The 22,732-nt window shown below is 37.7% G+C and overlaps 1 protein-coding gene across 1 annotated transcript; it reads left to right on the plus strand.

Annotated features, from left to right (window-relative positions):
* The first annotated feature begins 1,872 nt into the window (after nt 1-1,872).
* Nucleotides 1,873-21,609, plus strand: LOC102803476 (putative E3 ubiquitin-protein ligase MID2). The gene is made up of 4 exons (XM_085505857.1): nt 1,873-2,539; nt 3,207-3,302; nt 3,572-3,809; nt 21,026-21,609. The coding sequence occupies exons 1-4, from the start codon at nt 1,874-1,876 to the stop codon at nt 21,607-21,609; spliced, it is 1,584 nt and encodes a 527-aa protein (XP_085361983.1). The 5' UTR covers nt 1,873.
* Nucleotides 21,610-22,732: the final 1,123 nt, after the last annotated feature.

The raw sequence follows: 22,732 nt of genomic DNA on the forward strand, positions 1-22,732 counted from the left end.
ATCGAAGACGTGTTCTAGAAATACTCCTTACAGTTACAGCCCGCGCGGGGTACCCACATTGAAGTGGTATATGTATATGTGCCGCAAAAAAGGTCCCAAATTCACCACTTCTGTCTGAAACGGGGTATCCTTTTTTTTATTATTATTTCTGTCTGAAAAGGGGTCCATATTCTCGAAAGACTTCTCTCGAGCTTGAGTGATCCAACAATCAGGACAATGAAGCTGATTTTTGTCTTTCTTGAATTACGTGTCTTGTCATTAGGTTAGACCTTACCTCAATCATAGTTCCTCTAATAATAATAATAATGTTTATTTCCAAAGTATCATAGGCCGCCGGCCCTAAGTACACTCACTAGTATATGCGGTCACAGGTTACACATGGTAAAGATTAAACAAAAATTAAATACAATAGTTAGATATCATTAAGAATTGCTTCCTCTGACAACGTTTCTCTATTAAGAAAAGTATAAAATAAATATTTAGCACAATTTCTCACAGTTTGTGGATTTTTGTTGGTCATTAGGTTAATGAACTGGTTTTGTAGGCGGGGCTGCTTAGTGTATATGTTTGGAATATAGCGCTGTCTCAGCTCGTCGTACGCGGGACAGAGAAGTAAAAAATGAAACTCATCTTCAACCCCACTACGACAAACTGGACAGATCCTGTTTGGTTTCGGTATGTTTAGGTGGCGTCCCTTTTCAATCATTAGACTATGTGATGATGTTCTGAATTTTAACATAGCAAGTCGAAAAGCTGTTTTCATTTCAATTACAAGATACGATTCTAGTTCCAGGTTACGTTTATATAGTTTATATGAAGTTAATCTTTCAAATGAGTCTACAATACCACACAATTTTTGGAGATCTATGTCAAAACACCGCTGACGAAACAAGCCAAGAAACACATTTTCATCGCCCGCACCCTGGTTGTACCTCTCAGTTCCTCTAAGAGGGTCTATGCCTCAATTTACTGATTTGTAAAAATGCGTGACACATTGAACAACAAAACGAAGTCACGGAAAATACTCAAGCTCATCGTATGAGGGCAGAACATGTTTCATCTTATTGGCGCCACACAATACAAACAGTTGTCTAAAGTTTTTTTCATCAAACTAGCCACCGAGGCTTCAGTCGAGGAACACTCGCGGATCGAAAAGTCCACGTGTTCGACAAAGACCGTCCAAGGGACAGGATATGTTTTTGCACAGAGCTTGTCGCGGAATTAGAATTCCTCTTCGAAATAAACACGGTTACACGGCTTTCGCCATTTATACACTCACATAATACATTATATTACATAAAAATACTTAGACCAACTTAGGCAGATTCAGATAAGGAACTGATCATTGGAAGCTCTGGGGACATATAAAAACTGCTATTGTTTTGCCCATCTTCCCACTGTCCATGCAAGATGTCGCTTCTTCAAAACACCTGCCTGCGCTAAGAACTCTGGGATGGAGAATGCTACACTCCCTCACACTCAAACGTATTTTTTGTTTGTTTTTATTTTAAAAAATCTGTAATTGAAATTTGTGACCTATCATATCATTCCCCGGAATGTGTAATGGTCGGACTCACTCAAACGTTGTGCTGTGCACTTGTATAATAGGACCACAGTCAGCTGGCGCACACGTGATAATAAAATAAATACGATATTTACTATATGGAGCCGCCATCTTGAATGACGCATAAAACTAAATAGTAAATATCGTATTTATTTTATTATCACGTATGCGCTAGCTGACTGTGAATAGTACATTGGACCCGACGTACACACTTTGCTTAGGCCACGCCCACCTTTTTTTATCTACTGTACTGCGCTGGCGCATGTTGCAGATGACTCAAACTCTCTGAGAATTATATACACCTTCAGCATGGCAGCCAAAATAGAAGACGCTCTTCAGCGGGAACTATCCTGTCCGATTTGCTTCGAACTCTACAGTTCTCCCCTTTTAATTCCATGTGGACATACTTTCTGCAAGGATTGCCTCGCGGACACACTGGAAAAACACAAGCAAGAAGGCACCGCCAACGACGACAAAGGCACCACAGCGGGCACAGTAGTTGTCGATCGTTCCAAACTGCCATGCCCAACATGCCGAGGTGAAGTCGACCTACAGCGCCAAGGGCTGGATTATTTGAGAAGAAACTTTCTTCTGGACAGCATCATTGAGAAATATAAAGCTGCCTGTGCACGCGACGGAAAAGAAGTGAAGCACAAAGAAGAGATTATTTTGTGCGACGTCTGTGAAAAAGACCCGTGCAAAGCAGTTAAGTCGTGCACCGTTTGTAAGATTTCCTACTGCAAGAAATGCCTGCCAGTATTACACCCAAGTCGCGGGGGGCTAGCAACACATCGGATGGTACGTGCGACGAGCAGCTCGACTCCTGGTGTCATTACTTGCCCGAGCCATGAGGGAGAGCTATTAAAGATGTACTGTACATCGTGTCGTACCCCAGTCTGTTATTTGTGTGATAGATTCGGGGGTCACCAAGGTCACCAAGTGTCTGAGTTAAAAACAGTGTTTGGCCAAGAAAAGGTAGGCAAGATTATGCGATAGATCATGTGTGAATCACACGCTTTTTTGGGTCAGGTTGTCCAGGTCACAGTCCATTGCAAGAAAAGATAAATAATTTAAAGCCGCCAGAGCCGCAAGCTATGAGGCACCTATTTTATTTATAATTAATGAGGTCACATGATATTCATTAGGTTAGTTTGAGTGATCACTACCATGAAGTTGAAATGCAGTTGGTTCCATGTTTTTCCTGGTTTATTGGTTATATTTATATATTGAGCAATATCATTATGCATATTAATGAGGTTACATGATGATATTTGGCCATCTTTTATAATAGATACATCTTTTGCTTGATGTCTTCAGTATATGGCATGTTGCATGTCCCGTTCTGCGACAGTGTTTCAGATATGACAGTTATGCATATTCACATATATGTTATTTTAGTCAGATCTCTTGTGTAACGTCTTCACAGGTTGCATGGTCCTATCTGCAACAGTGCTTGAGAGTATAACCATTATGCATATTAATGAGGTTAGATGACCACATCCCATGTGCGCTCAAACATTTCAGACCAATATAACACCAGTACCAGTTCCGTTTTCACAAAATCCAAGATGGCGGCCAAAATCATGTGACAATCAATTTATTTCAAGTTTAGAATTGAAAACGTTTATTTCCTTTTATATAGGACTTTCTTGAAAATGAAGCCAAGAAATTGTCGGGGAAAAATGATGGACTTCAAGATTTTGTGAAGAAAATCGTAGGAATCATCAATAAAATTGAGGTAAATGATTTCATGATATTTCTCTAGTTATGTTATATAGGTTTAGTTTATTCAGAATTATTCCTACATGATGACCTGAAAGCCACTCTTGAAAATCGACCATCAGAAAATTCCAAAGGCAGTCAAAGAGTTGCAATGAATTGTTTTGTGTCCCAATCTCAAAAAATAGTTTCAAATCCCAAATACTATGAGGTTCTAAGTTATTATTCTCTGAAATATATCGTGGATGGTTTGTATAGACACTTATTTAACGGTTATGACTTTCCCAGGAAGGAGGAAAAGAAATGGAAAAGAGGATCAAGAAAGAATTTTCTGAGTTGCATAAATTTGTAGATCAAGCTGATCAGAGAGCTCATCTGGAGCTGGCATTGAATGTTGCAATGAAGAAGCGCCACCTAGAGGAGCAAATGGGAAAATGTCAGAATATTCTGGATGATAATACTGGTACTGTGGAGATTGTGCAACAAGCACTGACTGTGGACGAATATGAGCCATTTCTACTTGTGAGTATTTATTGCTTTCAATGTTTATCTTTATGCTCCTGTCCATATTTTCCATCAGGAGTGTATAGGCAGAAAGGAAGTGTGGGACAACAGATGGAAATTAAGAGAAAAATATCCCATTACTAGGAAATTTTATCACTGATATTTCCTTCTAACTCTTGAGTATTTTTTGGCCCGATCGTCAGTATGTGACATGTTTTGTAGAGTTACCCTGTTAATCTCACCATGGAACTATAAACCCCAGGAAGAACAACGAAACTAAGAGGATTAAAAAAACCTTTGTCTTAGTTTATCTTACAGTGCTTTCGCTTTTGTTTCCACAACATTAGTCATACTCCATGTTAGTTGCCGCCGATACGCCCGTTTCAACCGCTTTGCTGGAAACGGAAAACTTGAAAAAAAAATTTCATATCTGCGCAGTAAAATATTTCGTTCACTACGCATGCGCAAACAAGTCGGTCTGCAGGGTGACCTTCAGTGTACCGGAAATCATGCAACGGGTCGGAGTTTCAGCGAGTTTTCATAATTTTTAATGTCGTTTTTAGATTACTTCTTGTTTTTTTCAACCCTCGAAAAAATAAGGTTGCGAAAGTTTGCGAAACATGGGGTTTGGTGAGCTGTTTGTTGTTGAGATATCCCGACTAATTCCGTGTTTCCCTTCGATCGCCAGAAGTGGCAATGTGTTTTTTTTTCCCGTTGAATGTCGATCATTTATCAGTGTTTTTGTCTTGGCGCCATTGTTTTTTTATGCTATAACCGGAACAACTCGGTCACGTGATCTCCCGGAGTCGTCCGATTGACTCCGAAAATGACCGATAGTCGGAGATAAACGTTCATTTGCGTAAATCGGCTTATTTTTTAATGCGACAAAATAAACAGTCAAAATAAACATTCGACATCGCGGCAACTATCATAGTTCAAAGGAAACGAAGTGGTTGTTCTTCCTGGGGTTTATAGTTCCATGATCTCACACACCCCTTAAGGGGTTAGCATACGTTCACTGGTTCAATTTTTGGCCTCAATTTACAGACTGAAACATACATTTTTTACCCATACATGTTATATAACATAATAAAGTTCTTTTTTCAAATTTTGAAAATATGGCAATTTTTTTAAATTATGCAAATACCAAGTCACGTGATCACAAGAATACGCGAAAATGGAGTAAAACGGTTAATGACGCAATTAATAATTAATTTGCAGCACGACTGAATGTATTTTTTTATGTAAATATTATAGAAGGGTGCTTCATATATAATGTTCTTTGTTTTTTTGCAACTATAATTTGTTTTTATGTAGCCTTATTTCAAATGTTTGGGCGTTAATACCTGAGTAAAAACAACATGTCTCTATATAAAAATATGCAAAAAATCAAAACGAAGGCAGACAGAAAAAAATCCAGGAACATTCCTCCAGTACTCTATATAGCGGTAAAGTTGACCAAAAATTGCGACAATCTGACCTTTCGTTTGTTAGAAATTGCGTACTGAATCTGTAGAACTACGTAGAAATCAATTTCAAGATAAACGCAAAAAACGTCCAAGGTCAATGAATCTCAAACTAGTCCAAAAAATTTTGAAAAATATGGAGTTATAATTATTGAAACATGTCTGCCTAGCGACCAGCTACTAAATAATGCCTTTTAATGCCGGGGCTAAATGTTATACACGTTAAAGACAGGATGAAATATGTTTTGAAATCTCAGAACGGCCCTACCATGTGTCAACCGACAACGTGATGACTTCCCGCGAAAGTGACGTAGTGATTTGCATATTACTAATATGGTGTGGAGGCGGAGTTATTCCAAATAAAGAAAATGGTTTAAGCCGTGTGCACAAGATATTTTCAAGTTTGTTTTGATTACTGTTCACTATAAAACTGATAGCCGTGTGGTACGTCGTAGAAAGCGTGCGAACACGGTTGCTTTTTTAGTAACCGGTGTGCGAACAAGAGAAATGACTTCACCTTTTTTTGCTCGTTTTTGTGACCGCTTGTTGAATTCGACTGAACAATTTCCGCTTTATTTTCGATCGCGAAAACCCCGAAATATCAACGCCCGCTCGCTCGCAGAAAATTTCCGAGGTTCACATGGTCTTATAATTGTCTTACTGGTTTTTATAAATGTTGAACAGCCGACACAAATTCAAATTCTTTTCGTTTTAACTACCTATAATTATATGCACGCAATCTGACCCTTTGACTTGATTTGGCTTGGATTGAATATTTTATTTTAAACATTATTCTGACGTGAAATACAAAATGTATTTCAACACAAGTACGACATGGTTGTCTGGGTTTTCTTGCCCGATTATTGAGTCTTCGCACTGTGTTTACGGTTTGTATAATTATTGTTGTTTTCCTCAAGGCGAAGACAAGCTGAAGGACCATGAAGCTAAATGGCAGTTCCATGCATGGGCTGAGTGAAAGAAAATATTTAATCTAAGCCTAAAATAAAACCTAATATTACACTTCTTTGTGTATTTGTTAATTTTACATTTTTGTCATGACAGTACATCTAGAAAATCTCCTCTTTCGTTGATAATTTCCATTGTTTGGAATGTCTGTCGACCGTGCCCCAATAATTTGTTCGGGAAATCGATCAGCGTTGGTTTCTCCATACTGAGTTTAGGACGAGCGTCGGTCCCGACGTCCGGCATTCATCACAAGCAGCCAAGACAAAACACTGACCGTAATTCATGGGGATCATGTCCCGTAATTTGTGGGCTGAAAACCCAAATAATTAAACAAGTATTATTATATATATTTCATTTTACATCGCGAAACTACAACAGAGCTTGGTTGTTCGCGGTGAAACAGCCGCCTGGAAGTCGATACAACTTCAACTAGCCATTTCTTACCTTGAAATCAGAAAAATAAAGATTCCTAGAGCATCGGGGAATATATTAATAACCATTTTTAGCAATCGCTAGATTTATTTTATCCGAATACATGAAATGCACGAGATTTTCGACATTTATTGGCAACTTCCGCGCTGAAAATGGTTGAAAATGTGGGTGTGGTTCTCTCGCAAAATCCTGTTGATAATACGGACAAATATGGTTCTGTGACCCAGGTTGTGCTCCGATCATGTGACTTTCAGCCAATCAATGATGTTGTAACAAAGCAAATTTGACGCTAATTGAAAGGTTGTCGTACCGTCCAATCTCCGGCTTCGATTCACATAGTGTTTTTTGTTCTGTGACAGGCTTCAAAATTATTCACTGAAAAACATCGGTATATTTTGATTAACGGAGGGGATTTGACCTCAGTTCAGAAAGAAGAAAAACTAAGCTGAGTCCACGACGAATCAGTTTTCTTTGCTAGTCATGAAATAAGGTAACCCAAAGTAGGGTCGATGATTTTCAGCCCTGAAGGACTTCCGCGTGAATCCTGATTTTCGAATTGTTCATCGTCTGGCCACTACTGTAAAATCTGTATTAAAAGCTGCGGCTTCTATTAAAATGGTACAATGCAACAGAGGAGATGCAGCTTCTATTAGAGCATCTACACATATGCGACCTGGTGAATTTTTGGGTCTCGATTGTTCAAAAAGAATGTGTGCGGCTTCTATTGGGGATGCGGCTTCTAATACAGATTTTACGGTAAATATTTATGGCTATAACTAAATTTGACACGTTTTTTTTTTTTAATTATTCATTTATGTCAAGCTCTGTTCTATTTTTTCAGAGAATGTGGCCGTTTTAGTCAAAATATTTTTTGTGGGAACACTTTTACAGTATACGTATAGATCGAGCTCATTCACTGATCGTGACTTAATTTTGAAAATTTAATGTAAAATTATACCAGACCGACCGCTGTGGACCGACGTGGTTTTGGTATCGTTATTTTTTGAATTATTCATTAACATTTTTCTCGTTTCTCTGCTCTGTCGAAAGAAGTTACCTATGCCCTTTTCACGTAACTGTCTCATTAAAATAAAATATTACATTTAGAACAAGCATCGAAAACACGTAACAAGAGGTCCCAGTTTAACAGGGATGTACTAGTACGTCCATGCTTTGACGATTGAGTGTCATGCAACTATTAGATTTGAAAAACCACCATTTCGACTACTCATGTGTGATCAGTGTTTTGGCGAGCAGTCAATGTTTTCAATGAGCGAGCGAAAAAAAAAAGCGATTAAAATGCTGTCGGTTTCCGGTCGGACAAGACCGCGCGGTCGAAAATCAAGCAATAAGCTGTGGGTGTAAAAGCGGAAGGCTGGGCGAAATTAGTACCGTAATTACATAAACTTTGTAGTATTGATATGCAAATCGGATTTTTCATCAAGTGTCAATTAGGATTACTTTCTTGCGAGTGTTGTGCTTGTGTTGGTGGTGTTTATAAACAATCACACGTGGCAATGTTTTGAAATAGAAAAAACGTCGAAATATGCCTTATAAAATGGAGTTTTTGTTTAGACTAAAAGCACAGTCATTTTAAACTGTTCATTACAATACGTCACAAATAACAATATCTTTTGTTCATACCTTAGTTTTCTTCAAGTGGCTGGCAAACAAGTGTTCTAGAATATCTGTGGTTATGTGCTGTTGGTTATGGCATGATACTTGATATCAAACTACAAATAACAAAATAAATAAGCTACGCATATTTTTAATAACTCAATTGGCAGGAACTTCCCTAATCTAAATTTCCAAATCATAGTCATGTGTGATACATTAAATGTTATAACCATCATGTGACCATGATTTTGACTAGTACATACATGATTGGTAGGCCATTCCAATTACATCTCCCATGATGCACTAGTGCAATCCAAACATTATTTGTAAATCATGTAAAGTAATTGTTTGTGAATGATTTATTGAATGATTTTTATTCAAATATCAGTTGTCACTTCGTGTTAAGTTTGTTATGGGTCCCATGTGACATTAATAATGAGTGTCAATTTCAAACATCTCTCACGTAATTCTTGATCAGATCAATCATGCAATACGATTTGAAAAAGTGTTTTATTTTCTGTTATGAATTTTGCTTTTATTAAACTGACATTTTTTCTATCTCTTCACTGTGATCTTCCCCCACATATGTAATGATATCCCCATCCTATGCTGTGATTTCCCCCCACATATGTAATATCCCCACCCTATTCTATGATCTATCGTACATATGTAATGATATCCCCACCCTATGCTATGATCTGCCCTACATATATGATATCCCCACCCTATGCTATAATCTGCCCCACATATGTAATGATATCCCCACCCCATGCTATGATCTGCCCTACATATGTAATGATATCCCCACCCTATGCTATGATCACCCCACATATGTAATGATATCCCCACCCCATGCTATGATCTGCCCTACATATGTAATGATATCCCCACCCTATGCTATGATCTGCCCCACATATGTAATGATATCCCCACCCCATGCTATGATCTGCCCTACATATGTAATGATATCCCCACCCTATGCTATGATCACCCCACATATGTAATGATATCCCCACCCCATGCTATGATCTGCCCAACATATGTAATGATATCCCCACCCTATGCTATGATCACCCCACACATGTAATGATATCCCCGCCCTATGCTATGATCTGCCCCACATATGTAATGATATCCCAATCTTATGTTGTGATCTGCCCCACATATGTAATGATATCCCCACCCTATGCTATGATCACCCCACACATGTAATGATATCCCCATCCTATGCTGTGATTTCCCCCCACATATGTAATATCCCCACCCTATTCTATGATCTATCGTACATATGTAATGATATCCCCACCCTATGCTATGATCTGCCCTACATATATGATATCCCCACCCTATGCTATAATCTGCCCCACATATGTAATGATATCCCCACCCCATGCTATGATCTGCCCTACATATGTAATGATATCCCCACCCTATGCTATGATCACCCCACATATGTAATGATATCCCCACCCCATGCTATGATCTGCCCTACATATGTAATGATATCCCCACCCTATGCTATGATCTGCCCCACATATGTAATGATATCCCCACCCCATGCTATGATCTGCCCTACATATGTAATGATATCCCCACCCTATGCTATGATCACCCCACATATGTAATGATATCCCCACCCCATGCTATGATCTGCCCAACATATGTAATGATATCCCCACCCTATGCTATGATCACCCCACACATGTAATGATATCCCCGCCCTATGCTATGATCTGCCCCACATATGTAATGATATCCCAATCTTATGTTGTGATCTGCCCCTAATATGTAATGATATCCCCACCCTATGCTATGATCACCCCACACATGTAATGATATCCCCACCCTTTGCTATGATCTGCCCACATATGTAATGATATCCCCACCCTATGCTATGATCTGCCCACCCTTACATATACAGGACAAGCTGTGTATACTTTAACTATATTATTATTTTTTCTTTTCATATTTGTTGTCAAGAGTGTTGCTAATTTGAGAAAAAGGTAAATATGTGTAACATGTATAATTTTGTGGCTCATTCTTGTGGCTCTTAGACTACAAGGTTCGGCCTCATGTGCCATGTACAATCTCCATTGGTTCAATCTTGGATTATTACTATGTAAATTAGCACAATGGTACATGAGCCACAAACCGCTATGTAAATTAGCCATGTAGTCCCAAAGAAGTGGCAAAGATGACCTGAGGTGCACCAGAATCCATTATGTAAATTAGCCATGTAGTCCCAAATGAGTGGCAAAGATGACCTGAGGTGCACCAGAATCCATTATGTAAATTAGCCATTTAGTGCCAAATGAGTGGCAAAGATGACTTGAGGTGCACCAGAATCCATTATGTAAATTAGCCATGTAGTCCCAAATGAGTGGCAAAGATGACCTGAGGTGCACCAGAATCCATTATGTAAATTAGCCATTTAGTGCCAAATGAGTGGCAAAGATGACCTGAGGTGCACCAGAATCCATTATGTAAATTAGCCATTTAGTGCCAAATGAGTGGCAAAGATGACCTGAGGTGCACCAGAATCCATTATGTAAATTAGCCATGTAGTCCCAAATGAGTGGCAAAGATGAACTGAGGTGCACCAGAATCCATTATGTAAATTAGCCATGTAGTCCCAAATGAGTGGCAAAGATGACCTGAGGTGCACCAGAATCCATTATGTAAATCAGCCATGTAGTCCCAAATGAGTGGCAAAGATGACCTGAGGTGCACCAGAATCCATTATGTAAATTAGCCATGTAGTCCCAAATGAGTGGCAAAGATGACCTGAGGTGCACCAGAATCCATTATGTAAATTAGCCATGTAGTCCCAAATGAGTGGCAAAGATGACCTGAGGTGCACCAGAATCCATTATGTAAATTACCATGTAGTCCCAAATGAGTGGCAAAGATGACTTGAGGTGCACCAGAATCCATTATGTAAATTAGCCATATAGTCCCAAATGAGTGGCAAAGATGACCTGAGGTGCACCAGAATCCATTATGTAAATTAGCCATGTAGTCCCAAATGAGTGGCAAAGATGACCTGAGGTGCACCAGAATCCATTATGTAAATTAGCCATGTAGTCCCAAATGAGTGGCAAAGATGACCTGAGGTGCACCAGAATCGATTATGCAAATTAGCCATGTAGTCCCAAATGAGTGGCAAAGATGACCTGAGGTGCACCAGAATCGATTATGTAAATTAGCCATGTAGTGCCAAATGAGTGGCAAAGATGACCTGAGGTGCACCAGAATCCATTATGTAAATTAGCCATGTACGGTAGTCCCAAATGAGTGGCAAAGATGACTTGAGGTGCACCAGAATCCATTATGTAAATTACCATGTAGTCCCAAATGAGTGGCAAAGATGACCTGAGGTGCACCAGAATCGATTATGCAAATTAGCCATGTAGTCCCAAATGAGTGGCAAAGATGACCTGAGGTGCACCAGAATCGATTATGTAAATTAGCCATGTAGTGCCAAATGAGTGGCAAAGATGACCTGAGGTGCACCAGAATCCATTATGTAAATTAGCCATGTACGGTAGTCCCAAATGAGTGGCAAAGATGACTTGAGGTGCACCAGAATCCATTATGTAAATTAGCCATGTAGTCCCAAAGAAGTGGCAAAGATGACCGGAGGTGCACCAGAATCCATTATGTAAATTAGCCATGTAGTGCCAAAAGAGTGGCAAAGATGACCTGAGGTGCACCAGAATCCATTATGAAAATTAGCCATGTAGTCCCAAATGAGTGACAAAGATGACTTGAGGTGCACCAGAATCCATTATGTAAATTAGCCATGTAGTCCAAAAGAAGTGGCAAAGATGACTTGAGGTGCACCAGAATCCATTATGTAAATTAGCCATATAGTCCCAAATGAGTGGCAAAGATGACCTGAGGTGCACCAGAATCCATTATGTAAATTAGCCATGTAGTCCCAAAGAAGTGGCAAAGATGACCTGAGGTGCACCAGAATCCATTATGTAAATTAGCCATGTAGTCCCAAATGAGTGGCAAAGATGACCTGAGGTGCACCAGAATTCATTATGTAAATTAGCCATGTAGTCCCAAATGAGTGGCAAAGATGACCTGAGGTGCACCAGAATCCATTATGTAAATTAGCCATGTAGTCCCAAAGAAGTGGCAAAGATGACCTGAGGTGCACCAGAATCCATTATGGAAATTACCATGTAGTCCCAAATGAGTGACAAAGATGACTTGAGGTGCACCAGAATCCATTATGGAAATTACCAATATCAATATAGCATCTACTATATGTATATTCCAGCTTAAAATTAATCTGTTTCAACAGACTTGACATCTGATATAAGTGCGTTATTTAATGGGTGATCCCATGTCACATTTGCCGATAGGTACACTAGCCAGTTATAATTTCCCATATCAAAAATGATAATAATTTTTTTTTGTTAATGCAATTATAAAATGAATGATTGATTAATCAGAGAATGTATCACAGGATGAATGAATAAATCTTGAATTTACATTTCATTTTAGACTGACAAAAAGTCACTCTTCTCATGACAATTGCTCTCAAACACCTGTAAAGAATGAGGGATCTGATCCACTGAACTTGGACATCACTGCACTGAAGACAAGTTTGAGTTCATTATCATTGGGGTATTTACCTAGTAAGTAAAACTGAATGTACCACTATTTATTAGTTCCCTGGGTGTAGTCTGAAGCAGGAACTTGTGTTTTTGGGTCTGTCTGTCTGTCTGAAAATGATAGTATACATATCCATAGTTGATTAGAATCTAATGTATCGTAAAAACTGTATAATTCGTGGTAGTAAACATAATTATTTTGTGGAGTGAAAGAATTCTTAGGATACAAATAGTAATTTTTTTTTCAGGTGAGTGAATTAATAGAATACATTTTGATCGGTTAAATTTGAACTTGTTTTCGCCAATTTATTAGAAATCAAGATGTTCTTTCGTGTTAGGGACTGCGACTAACAAGAAATGTCACAGGGAAGCAGAGCGGATGGCAGGCAACTCAACTAAAAGTCACGCACCACGCCACACTCAAAATGTTTCTAGCTTTTCAATTGGTCGGGAGGAAGACAAGATGCCAATCACTGAGACGCACTGTATTTTGTGCTACAGTGAATAAGCAAAATGTGCGCTGTTTTGCAATGAATATGTAAACAAACTATCAATTTGTGGCTACAAAGTAGCCTTCTGATCATACCGCTTTCTTTTATTAGACGGAACTTTTTACACACACACATGTATTTTGGTATGGTATATGCCTTTTTGGAGGATGTGGGTGGCCCTGAAAAAGGCAGTTTTGTTTGAGTTGTAAAAAGTTGTAAAAAGATTAACTTGTGTTTGACAGGTCGTCGGCAGTGAAGCCTTCAAACTAATCTTCTTCATCATCGCAATCAAGGAGCAGGTCAGCAATCATTTCGGCTATTTCGGCATTGCTTTGAATAAGGTGATCCAGTCTAGTCCAGCTTAATGCTGTACACCTTGAGAGAATTTGAGATCATCGATGGTCGCTCTACTAACTTCTTCCAAGCATTTTCAACCCAGCCAACGATAGTCTGTTTATCGGCTATTGACAGGCATGATTCTGCCTTGAATGGCTTGTTGATACATACATCAAGAGGCTGCAATTTTGACGTGCAACCGCCATGAATTACGGGCTGGCAAGGGATTGGTATGGCGATACTTCAACTTCACAGACTGGGTGATATGAGCATGAAATGAATCATTGAATATCGTCTCTCTGTGTATGGTACCCATATCCCGTCTACCCAGTGTAGTTTTTTTTCCACGTCTGTGGGCATTCGCTGTGCCATTGAAGTTTTTGCATGAAGTGTGAGACTGTTCCGTTTCATGAAATGCTGACCCCAACCACGAGAAGCTTTAAAATCGGGAAATGTTGGAGTTATCAGCGACATTGCATGATAACCAATTGCGAAAATCGTTACTGGAATCAGTCTGCAAGTCTCATTCTTGTGTTACCCAGGCAAGCACTTGTTTGTCTAGTTCTCCCTCATACGTTATTAAGCCCCCACTCGAACAAAGTTTGTAGTTTCGCCTTCATCAGTCCGTCCAAAGTGATTTCTCGGAGATGGCTGGGCCGATTATTTTGAAACTTTGTACAAAGACATAGTGGTCAACCATACATGTGCACGTAAATTTATTTTCAGATTCGATCAAATATGGCTGACTGGCGGCCATTTTAACGCCAAAATTCAGTCAAATTCGGCCCTTGTGTGTCCATCATTTCTCGGAGATGGCTTGACCGATTTTGTTGAGACTTGTTACAAAGACAAAGGGACCAACCACCCATACAGATGCACGTTGTTTTACTTTTTTGAAATGATCAAATATGGTTGACTGGCAGCCATTTTGATTGTTATTCATGGTTTTTGTCTGTCCATTGATATTTCTCAGTGATGCCTTGACTGATTTCAATGATACTAGGTACAAAGACACAGTGAGGAGGTATACATGATCAAATATGGCTGCTTGGCGGCCATTTTGAATGTCAAAATCCTGTAAAATCTCCTGTCTCCATCATCATTTCTTGATGATGCCTGGACCAATTTTGCTGAGACTTGGTGCAAAGACAGAGTGACCACTGGTACAGATGACCATTGATTTATTTTTTCAAGGAATCAATTAAAGAGCTCATTTGCATATATAATTATTAATTTGAATTCTTGTTAATATCTTGTGAACTAATAGTCCAAATCAGACCAAACTTGGTAGAGACTTGATTTGTCAATATACGATATATGCTATGCAATATTGAGTTTCAATTTAATTAACGAGCTCATTTGCATATTTAATAATTTTGAATTTTTGTTGATATCTTGTGAACTAATAAACCAAATGAGGGCAAAGCTGGTATAGACTTACTTGATCTGTCAATTAAGATATGTGATATGCAATATTGAGTTTCAACTTAATTAACAAGCTCATTTGCATATTTAATTAATTTTGAATTTTTCTTAATATCTTATGAATTAATAGTCCAAATAAGACCAAACTTGGTATAGACTTACTTGATCTGTCAATATAATTTGTGTGCTATGCAATATTGACTTTCAATTTCATTAATGAGCTAATTTGAATATTTAATAAATTTTGAATTTTTGTTAATATCTTGTGAACTAATAGTTCATGTTTTTGCTATTTAATATTGACTCAAATGAATTTTCATATTCAATTGATTGTGAATTGTTGTTAAAATTGATGCAAATTTTGCCAAATTTAATAGAGATGTCTTGATTTTGATTTTGATTTATGATTTTCAACTTAATCTTCCTACCCAATTTTATACATATACATTCAAACTTTATAATTCATAGCCAACTATAATCACATTAGTGGGGGCTGTGTCATCTTCAGATGACTTGGTTTTTACGACCACTGCCATATCGTCTGCCACCTTTTGCGAACTGTTCGCGGTCAAAATCATACTTTTTCCACCCTCTGATGGTTTATGGTGCGATCTTGTACCTTCTAGAAGCAGTGTTGATACCGATTTTCACCTCCTCAAAAATGATCTTGTGTTTCTTGACATTGTAAGAATTATACACGCCTCGGCTTTTTGGAGTTGACTGGGTGATCGGTTGATGAGGCAGGGAGACATTTTCCTGGTCGCACACTCGTGTCAAATGGTGCTGAGCGCGGTGGTCCAATGTTCTCTTCATTGGTTGTGGTGGGTTGCGGTACTGTAACATCACTTGTGTCGAGTCAAGGTTTCTTAGGTCTGCCAGCAGGGCGTTTTTTTACCAGAGATAGTGGGTGATGTACGAAATATAGACAACGGAATAGCTGGCACATAAGCAGAAGGTTTAGAAAAAAAACGAAACAATATGATGAGACATATTGAGAGTACTATGAGCTCATTACAAGACTAAAAGCAAGTAAATTTCAGATTATTTTTGCCATCTCGCAAATTGTTCACACATTTTCAGACACATATCAGCGATAAACTTGGTGCAACTCATCCTGTTTAAAAAAAAACAATGAATTTGCAAATGAGCTCATATCGTGTACAAAGGCGAAACATTTTCGCTGATTAGAAGGGGGACAGGAAATAGTCAGTTAGCTCTGGGTTTGAATATTCATTGTAGCGATAAAATCTTGATGCAACCAAAAAAACGTTGACAACAATCCTCTGAAAAAATATACTGTACAAAAGGATAGGCATGCTGGGGACTGTCTCTGACGTTACTGGCTAAAAATAATAAAAGAAAGCTGTGCGATCAGAATCTGGTGGCTATTTATGTTGCCACGAGTTGCTTGCAAAACAAAAAACATGTGCCCTTTCAGTGTAATGCAAAATACACCAATTAGTGATCAGCACAAGCGCCATAACAGTACAGACTTGGGCTTGTTGACTCCCGTGTGCGAAGCACAAAAGGGAGTCTTTGCAGTTACCCTGTCTGTATGTCTGTATGTATGTATGTATGTATGTATGTATGTCACTTTTTTTGTTCCACCGTTATCTCAAGAACCACTAATCAAATTTTGATGAAATTTGGCACATGGATGCTCTGAACTAGTGCGCAGATTTGATTAGTTTTGGGTAAAAATCTATGAATATTAATTACCTAATTTGCATGATAATTAACTGATTTTAAGCTGTTCTATGACTTTTCCACTGATTTTTGAAGAACCACTCATTGGATTTCAATGAAACTTGGCACATGGATGCTCTGAACTAATGTACAGATTTGATTAGTTTTGGGTAAAAATCTGTTAATATTATTAATTACCTAATTTACATAATGATTAATCAATTTTCGGCTTTTCCACTGATATCTCAAGTACTAATCATAACATTTCAATAAAACTTGGTACATAGGTGTCCTATGACACTGCACAGACCTGATGGTTTTTAGGGTAATATCAGTACATATTAATTACCTAATTTGCATAATTAATTAACTTTCAGCTTTTGATATTTCGAGTAGTAATGATCATGTTTCAATGAAACTTGGTACATAGTTACTTGAGGACTGTGCAGAGACCTAATTAGTTTTTTGGCAAATATTTGTGCATATTAATCACCTTATTAGCATAATTAGTTAATTTTCAGTACTAATCATCACATTTCAATGAGACTTGCGACATAGATATTCTAGGACTATGCAGAGACCTGAATAATTTTGAGATAAAAAATTGTGCCTATTACAGCCTGTAATTACCTATTTAAATTTGCATAATTAGTTAATTTTTTGTTGTTCTATGGCTGTTGCACTGATGTCTAAAAACCACTCATTGGATTTCAATGAAACTTTTAAATAGTACCCATCACATTTCAATGAACCTAAGACTATGCACCATATTAGTTTTTGGTAAATATTTATGCTTCTTAATCACCTAATTAACATAATTAATTAATACTAATATCTCAAGTATGGATCATCACATTTGAATAAAACTTGGTACATAAATGCTCTAGGACAATAGACAGCCTGATTAGTTTTGGGTTAAAATCTGTTCATATTAATTCTCTAATTAGCATAATAATTAATATTTTTTGGGTTCTAATCACATTCCAATGAAACTTGGTACATTGTGCAGACCTTATTAGTTTTACACCTAAATCTTTTCATATTAGTTACCTTATTTGCATAATTAGTTTTCAGCTATTCCATCAATATCTCAAGTATAAGTAATTTTGAATTAATTTTTAATGTGTCTCAAAACTCTCAGCACACGGGAGTTCTTTCTAAGCTTTCTTTGATTTTTTTGTTTGTTTTTTAGTTGCAGTTGCACTCGGAAGCTCCACTCATCTTGTCGATCACGGAATTATGACAAGCGGTCAAGCGCTTGGCCAATCAAAATCGTCAATTCATTTGAATAAATTTACTTATGGCAGACGCATGCCAATTCAACTTTGTGGCTGTCTGGGCAAACAGCCCCCCCCCCCCCCCAATTTTGAATTTTGGTCATATCTGGGCATCTGCTCGCAGCAGTTTTTCATCAGAATCATAACAGTCAGCAAGTCTACAAAAATGTATATTAAAGCAAAAACGGTAGTTCTCTTTTTAAAATATGTCTTGGCCCTAAAAAGGGCCGGCCGCTTGGTTTGTGCTTCCTTAGAAATGATTCATACAAATCTACAGCATATGGAGAGCGTTCTGCCTTCAGCCCGTATAAGGAGAGCCGCTAAGCAAGTGTTGCACTTGTTCAGCTTTAGCATCATCGACAATGAAACCAATGTTGCAATATTGTAGCAACCCGTACCTGGGAGAGTGGTTGAACGTGCATTGTTTTGACTTAAATATTTGCTAGCAGCTTGTGTATCCATTACTGGGCCAGCAATTTTGCAATGTTACGCCAAAGATTTGCATTTCTGTCATGGAAATTATTCTTTTGTCGTTTCTAGTCTGATAAGAAAGCAATGTTGACTTGACCTCTATGATGAAACACTAGTAGTGATGTCATTCTTAGCCAATCGGTCAAAGATGATTGCCAGACGGTAAACAAAAGCATTGTGCGAGTCAATTGCCGTGACCCCATTTTCTTGTCTCTTTATTCTGATTAGACGTGAATTAAATGTGCCAAGCTGACAGACAGCAAAATCCGTGGATTAAATGTGCTAAGTCCAAAGTGTGTGGGGCAACATCGATGAACTACAAGATGAAGCTGTAGGGATTTTGTTCGATCGCGACAGTGACGCCGACTTGGACTTTGAGGGTTTTGACTTTTACAAAGATAGCAGTGAACGTACAATGTTTTTTTTAAAAACAACTATAAACTTTCGTAATTTTACTGCATAAATTATTATTGATCTTGTATGGCTGTTGATCCGGTCTTTGTCAAAACCGGAAATAATTTTACGTAGTTTAACCCCTGACATTTTGATTCATTTTGAGTTCACATGTATTGGGCGAGTTTGTCGGCGGGGAAACTCAAATGAATCTTCACTGTCGATTTTTATTATTTCTGGTTTATTTGTCACATTCTAAGCAATAAATTATTTCTTGTTACACTTCTAATGCTGCATATTGTTCATTGATTCCCGTTGTATGTCTTCATTTGACATTCTATTCCCTGCCGCAGTTCAATAAACGCATACTGAAAAGAACAAGTTATATGGCAATATGTATGGCGAAATAATAAGATACAAATTATTATTTTTTTAAATGTGGCGAATTAAATAGAATACAAATAATAATTAGTTTCTGAAAATAAAAGAGGTGGGCCAATTAATAGAGTTTTTACGGTAGTGTATGGGCTAATTTTTTTGTTAAATTAAAATTGCTCCGTCGCATTTAACCAAATATTATTCAATTTTGGCACCAAGGCATGACATAAAACATTTTGAATACATGTCAATTTGTTTGTTTCAATGACATTTTCTTGACATTATTAGTCCCCGTTCGGACGCAGTCCGAAAACGGGGACTTATGTTTTGCCCTGTGTGCGTCCGTGATCACCTGTATCTCGAACATGCATGGACCGATTAAGTTCAAACTTCACTCATACATCACACATTATATGGGACATATGCACATGCATTTTTTTCATGATCCGATTAACGATAGCCGAATAGCGGCCATTTTAAGGCCGAAAATGCATCAAAATCGCACATTTTCACCATTCCGGACCCGGATCTCAGTTATGCATGGACGGATTTTGTTCAAATTTGGTACATACATTAAACATAATAGGACCTTGATGCACGTCATTTTTTTTTTTGGATCGGGTTCGAAATGGCCGACTGGCGGCCATTTTGTTTTAAAGAATTCAGTTCTGGATCCGTATCTGAGACATGCTTGGATTGATCGAGTTCAAACTTCACACACACAAGGTACATCATGTCACAAATATGTATGTGCATTTGTTTCATGATCTCATTAACGATAGCTAAATGGCAGCCGCTTTAAGGCCGAAAATGCATTGAAATCGCACATTTTCACCATTCCGGACCCGGATCTCAGTTATGCATGGACGGATTTCATTCAAATTTGGTACATACATTAAACATAATAGGACCTTGATGCACGTCATTTTTTTTTTCGGATCAAGTTCGAAATAGCCGACTGGCGGCCATTTTGTTTTAAAGAATTCAGTTCTGGATCCGTATCCGAGACATGTCTGGATTGATCAAGTTCAAACTTCACACACACAAGGTACATCATGTCACAAATATGTATATGCATTTGTTTCATGATCTCATTAACGATAGCCAAATGGGGGCTGCTTTAAGGCCGAAAATGCATTGAAATCGCACATTTTCACCATTCCGGACCCGTATCTCAGTTATGCATGGATGGATTTTGTTCAAATTTGGTACATACATTAAACATAATAGGACCTTGATGCACGTCTTTTTTTTTTTCCGGATCAAGTTCGAAATGGCCGACTGGCGGCCATTTTGTTAAAGAATTCAGTTCTGGATCCGTATCCAAGACATGTCTGGATTGATCAAGTTCAAACTTCACACACACATGGTACATCATGTCACAAATAGATATGTGCATTTGTTTCATGATCTGCTTAACAATAGCGGAATGATGGCACAATGTCAGATTTAGCACAATGTGTTGTACATATGCAGGTGCATTTCGGTCATAATCTGCTTTGAATGTATATGTCACTCAAATATGAACGGAACGGGGACGTGTCATTGACAATGACTTGTTCTTTCTTTGTTCTGTGTCTTCAAATACATCAGAATACAATTCAGACAGGAACTGTACGTTATTGATAATGACTGGTTTATTAATATTTTTTATTTATATATTCATTCTCAGAGTATTCATTCAATTGGAAAAGAAGTTCTGCTCACCTCAATCTAAAGATTGACAAGGAGACCAAGAAGATTGTGACACTCATGTCCGCAGTACCAACCAATATCACCAACCCTGGTACCACATCGGGTGCATTCCAAGGACCATCATTTGCAGTACTTGGTTCAAAAGCTATTAAAGGATCATCAGGAATGAAAATGTGGAAGATGATGATATCTAAAGAAAGGAAGACTGAAGACCTAGACATCAATTACAAGATTGCCATGACGACTACCACATACAGAGATAAGGAAATTGATGCCAACCAATCTGGATATCCATCACGATGCATGGTGCTGGGAAAAATAGGGAAGCTCTACCAGTACAAGTTTTTTAGTGATGGTAATTTAGTAGGTACAACAGAATTAAGTCAGGATATCACTAGTGTGTTAATAGTGCTTGAACTGTCTCAGAATGGTAATATATCTATATTGAATGGCATTTCACTAAAACCGCTGCACACATTCACTGGTTGTAATATGTATAACTATGGTTGGTATCCATCTGTGGCTCTGTATAACATAGGTTACACATTAGAACTTGTGTAAATGTTATTGTTAAAATGTTGTCACAATTGCCTTTAATATAGATAACATGGAATGTATACAACACATAATATAGATAACATGGAATGTATACAACACATAATATACACTTTTACACAAAATTTGAAGGTACTTTAAATTGTTTTTATCTGATCTGTTTATAATTTTACTCTGGTTTCTGTTTTTAGAAATATTGAATTTACCAGGTAAGTGTTATAATAAGAACATATCATTTAACTCTTTGAGCATCATGTGTTGATTTTTTACACCATCTACAAAATGATTGTGACAAAACTTTTGATCAAAAACTAAAAGCAATATGCGAAACTGTCCAAATGGTTCAAAATGATGATAAAATTGACAAAATTTTTACAAAATGTGAAAATATTTGCACTGAATTTTGGGCAGGACAAATATTTGGCACGTACTCAATTGTTTCTTGATCAAGTTCAAGTAGAAGATTATACAGTATGTAATGTTTTCACCCAAATATATATTTTTGGTTTGAACTTTACAGATAAAAAAATTTGTCCAGATACAGTTATTGCCTAGTATTACCCATACATCTTAATGCAATTTTAACAAATTTGGCTTTGAAAATGGGGGCCCTCACAACACTCAAGTTCAAGGTGTCCAGAATAGTGGAATATACCGTAGTATAAGGTGAATGGGTTTTGTTTTCTAGTACATGTTTAGAATGCAATTTAAGTTTTTATGGTGCAAGTTGTTTACGATTATTATACAATGAATGTATTCAACACCAGATATACTACCGTACTTCCCTGATCGTAAGTCCCTCCCCGAGTATGAGCCCACCCCTCTATTTTTAGACAATTAACAAGTTGAGGGCAACCACAGGGTGTTTTTACTGGGCGTCAACAACATTTATTAAAATATGCATGTAAAAAGTGTTTCATTGCATAAAAATCATGATTGGTATGGTAGTTTGGTTCATACATTTTCTAATCTGTTATTTACTTAGAATGAACCCTGATGTTGCAATACTGAAGTAGTTCATATCTCTTTGGGTGGTAGGTTTCAAAACGTCAAAAATGTGGCCATCATCGTTTTACTTTGCTGAATAATCATGTCTATCGTGAATGGGGTGTTAACTATTATTTGAGGT

This window comes from Saccoglossus kowalevskii, chromosome 12 (assembly GCF_978046115.1).
Source record: "Saccoglossus kowalevskii chromosome 12, keSacKowa6.1, whole genome shotgun sequence".
In the NCBI taxonomy this organism is placed as follows: domain Eukaryota; kingdom Metazoa; phylum Hemichordata; class Enteropneusta; family Harrimaniidae; genus Saccoglossus; species Saccoglossus kowalevskii.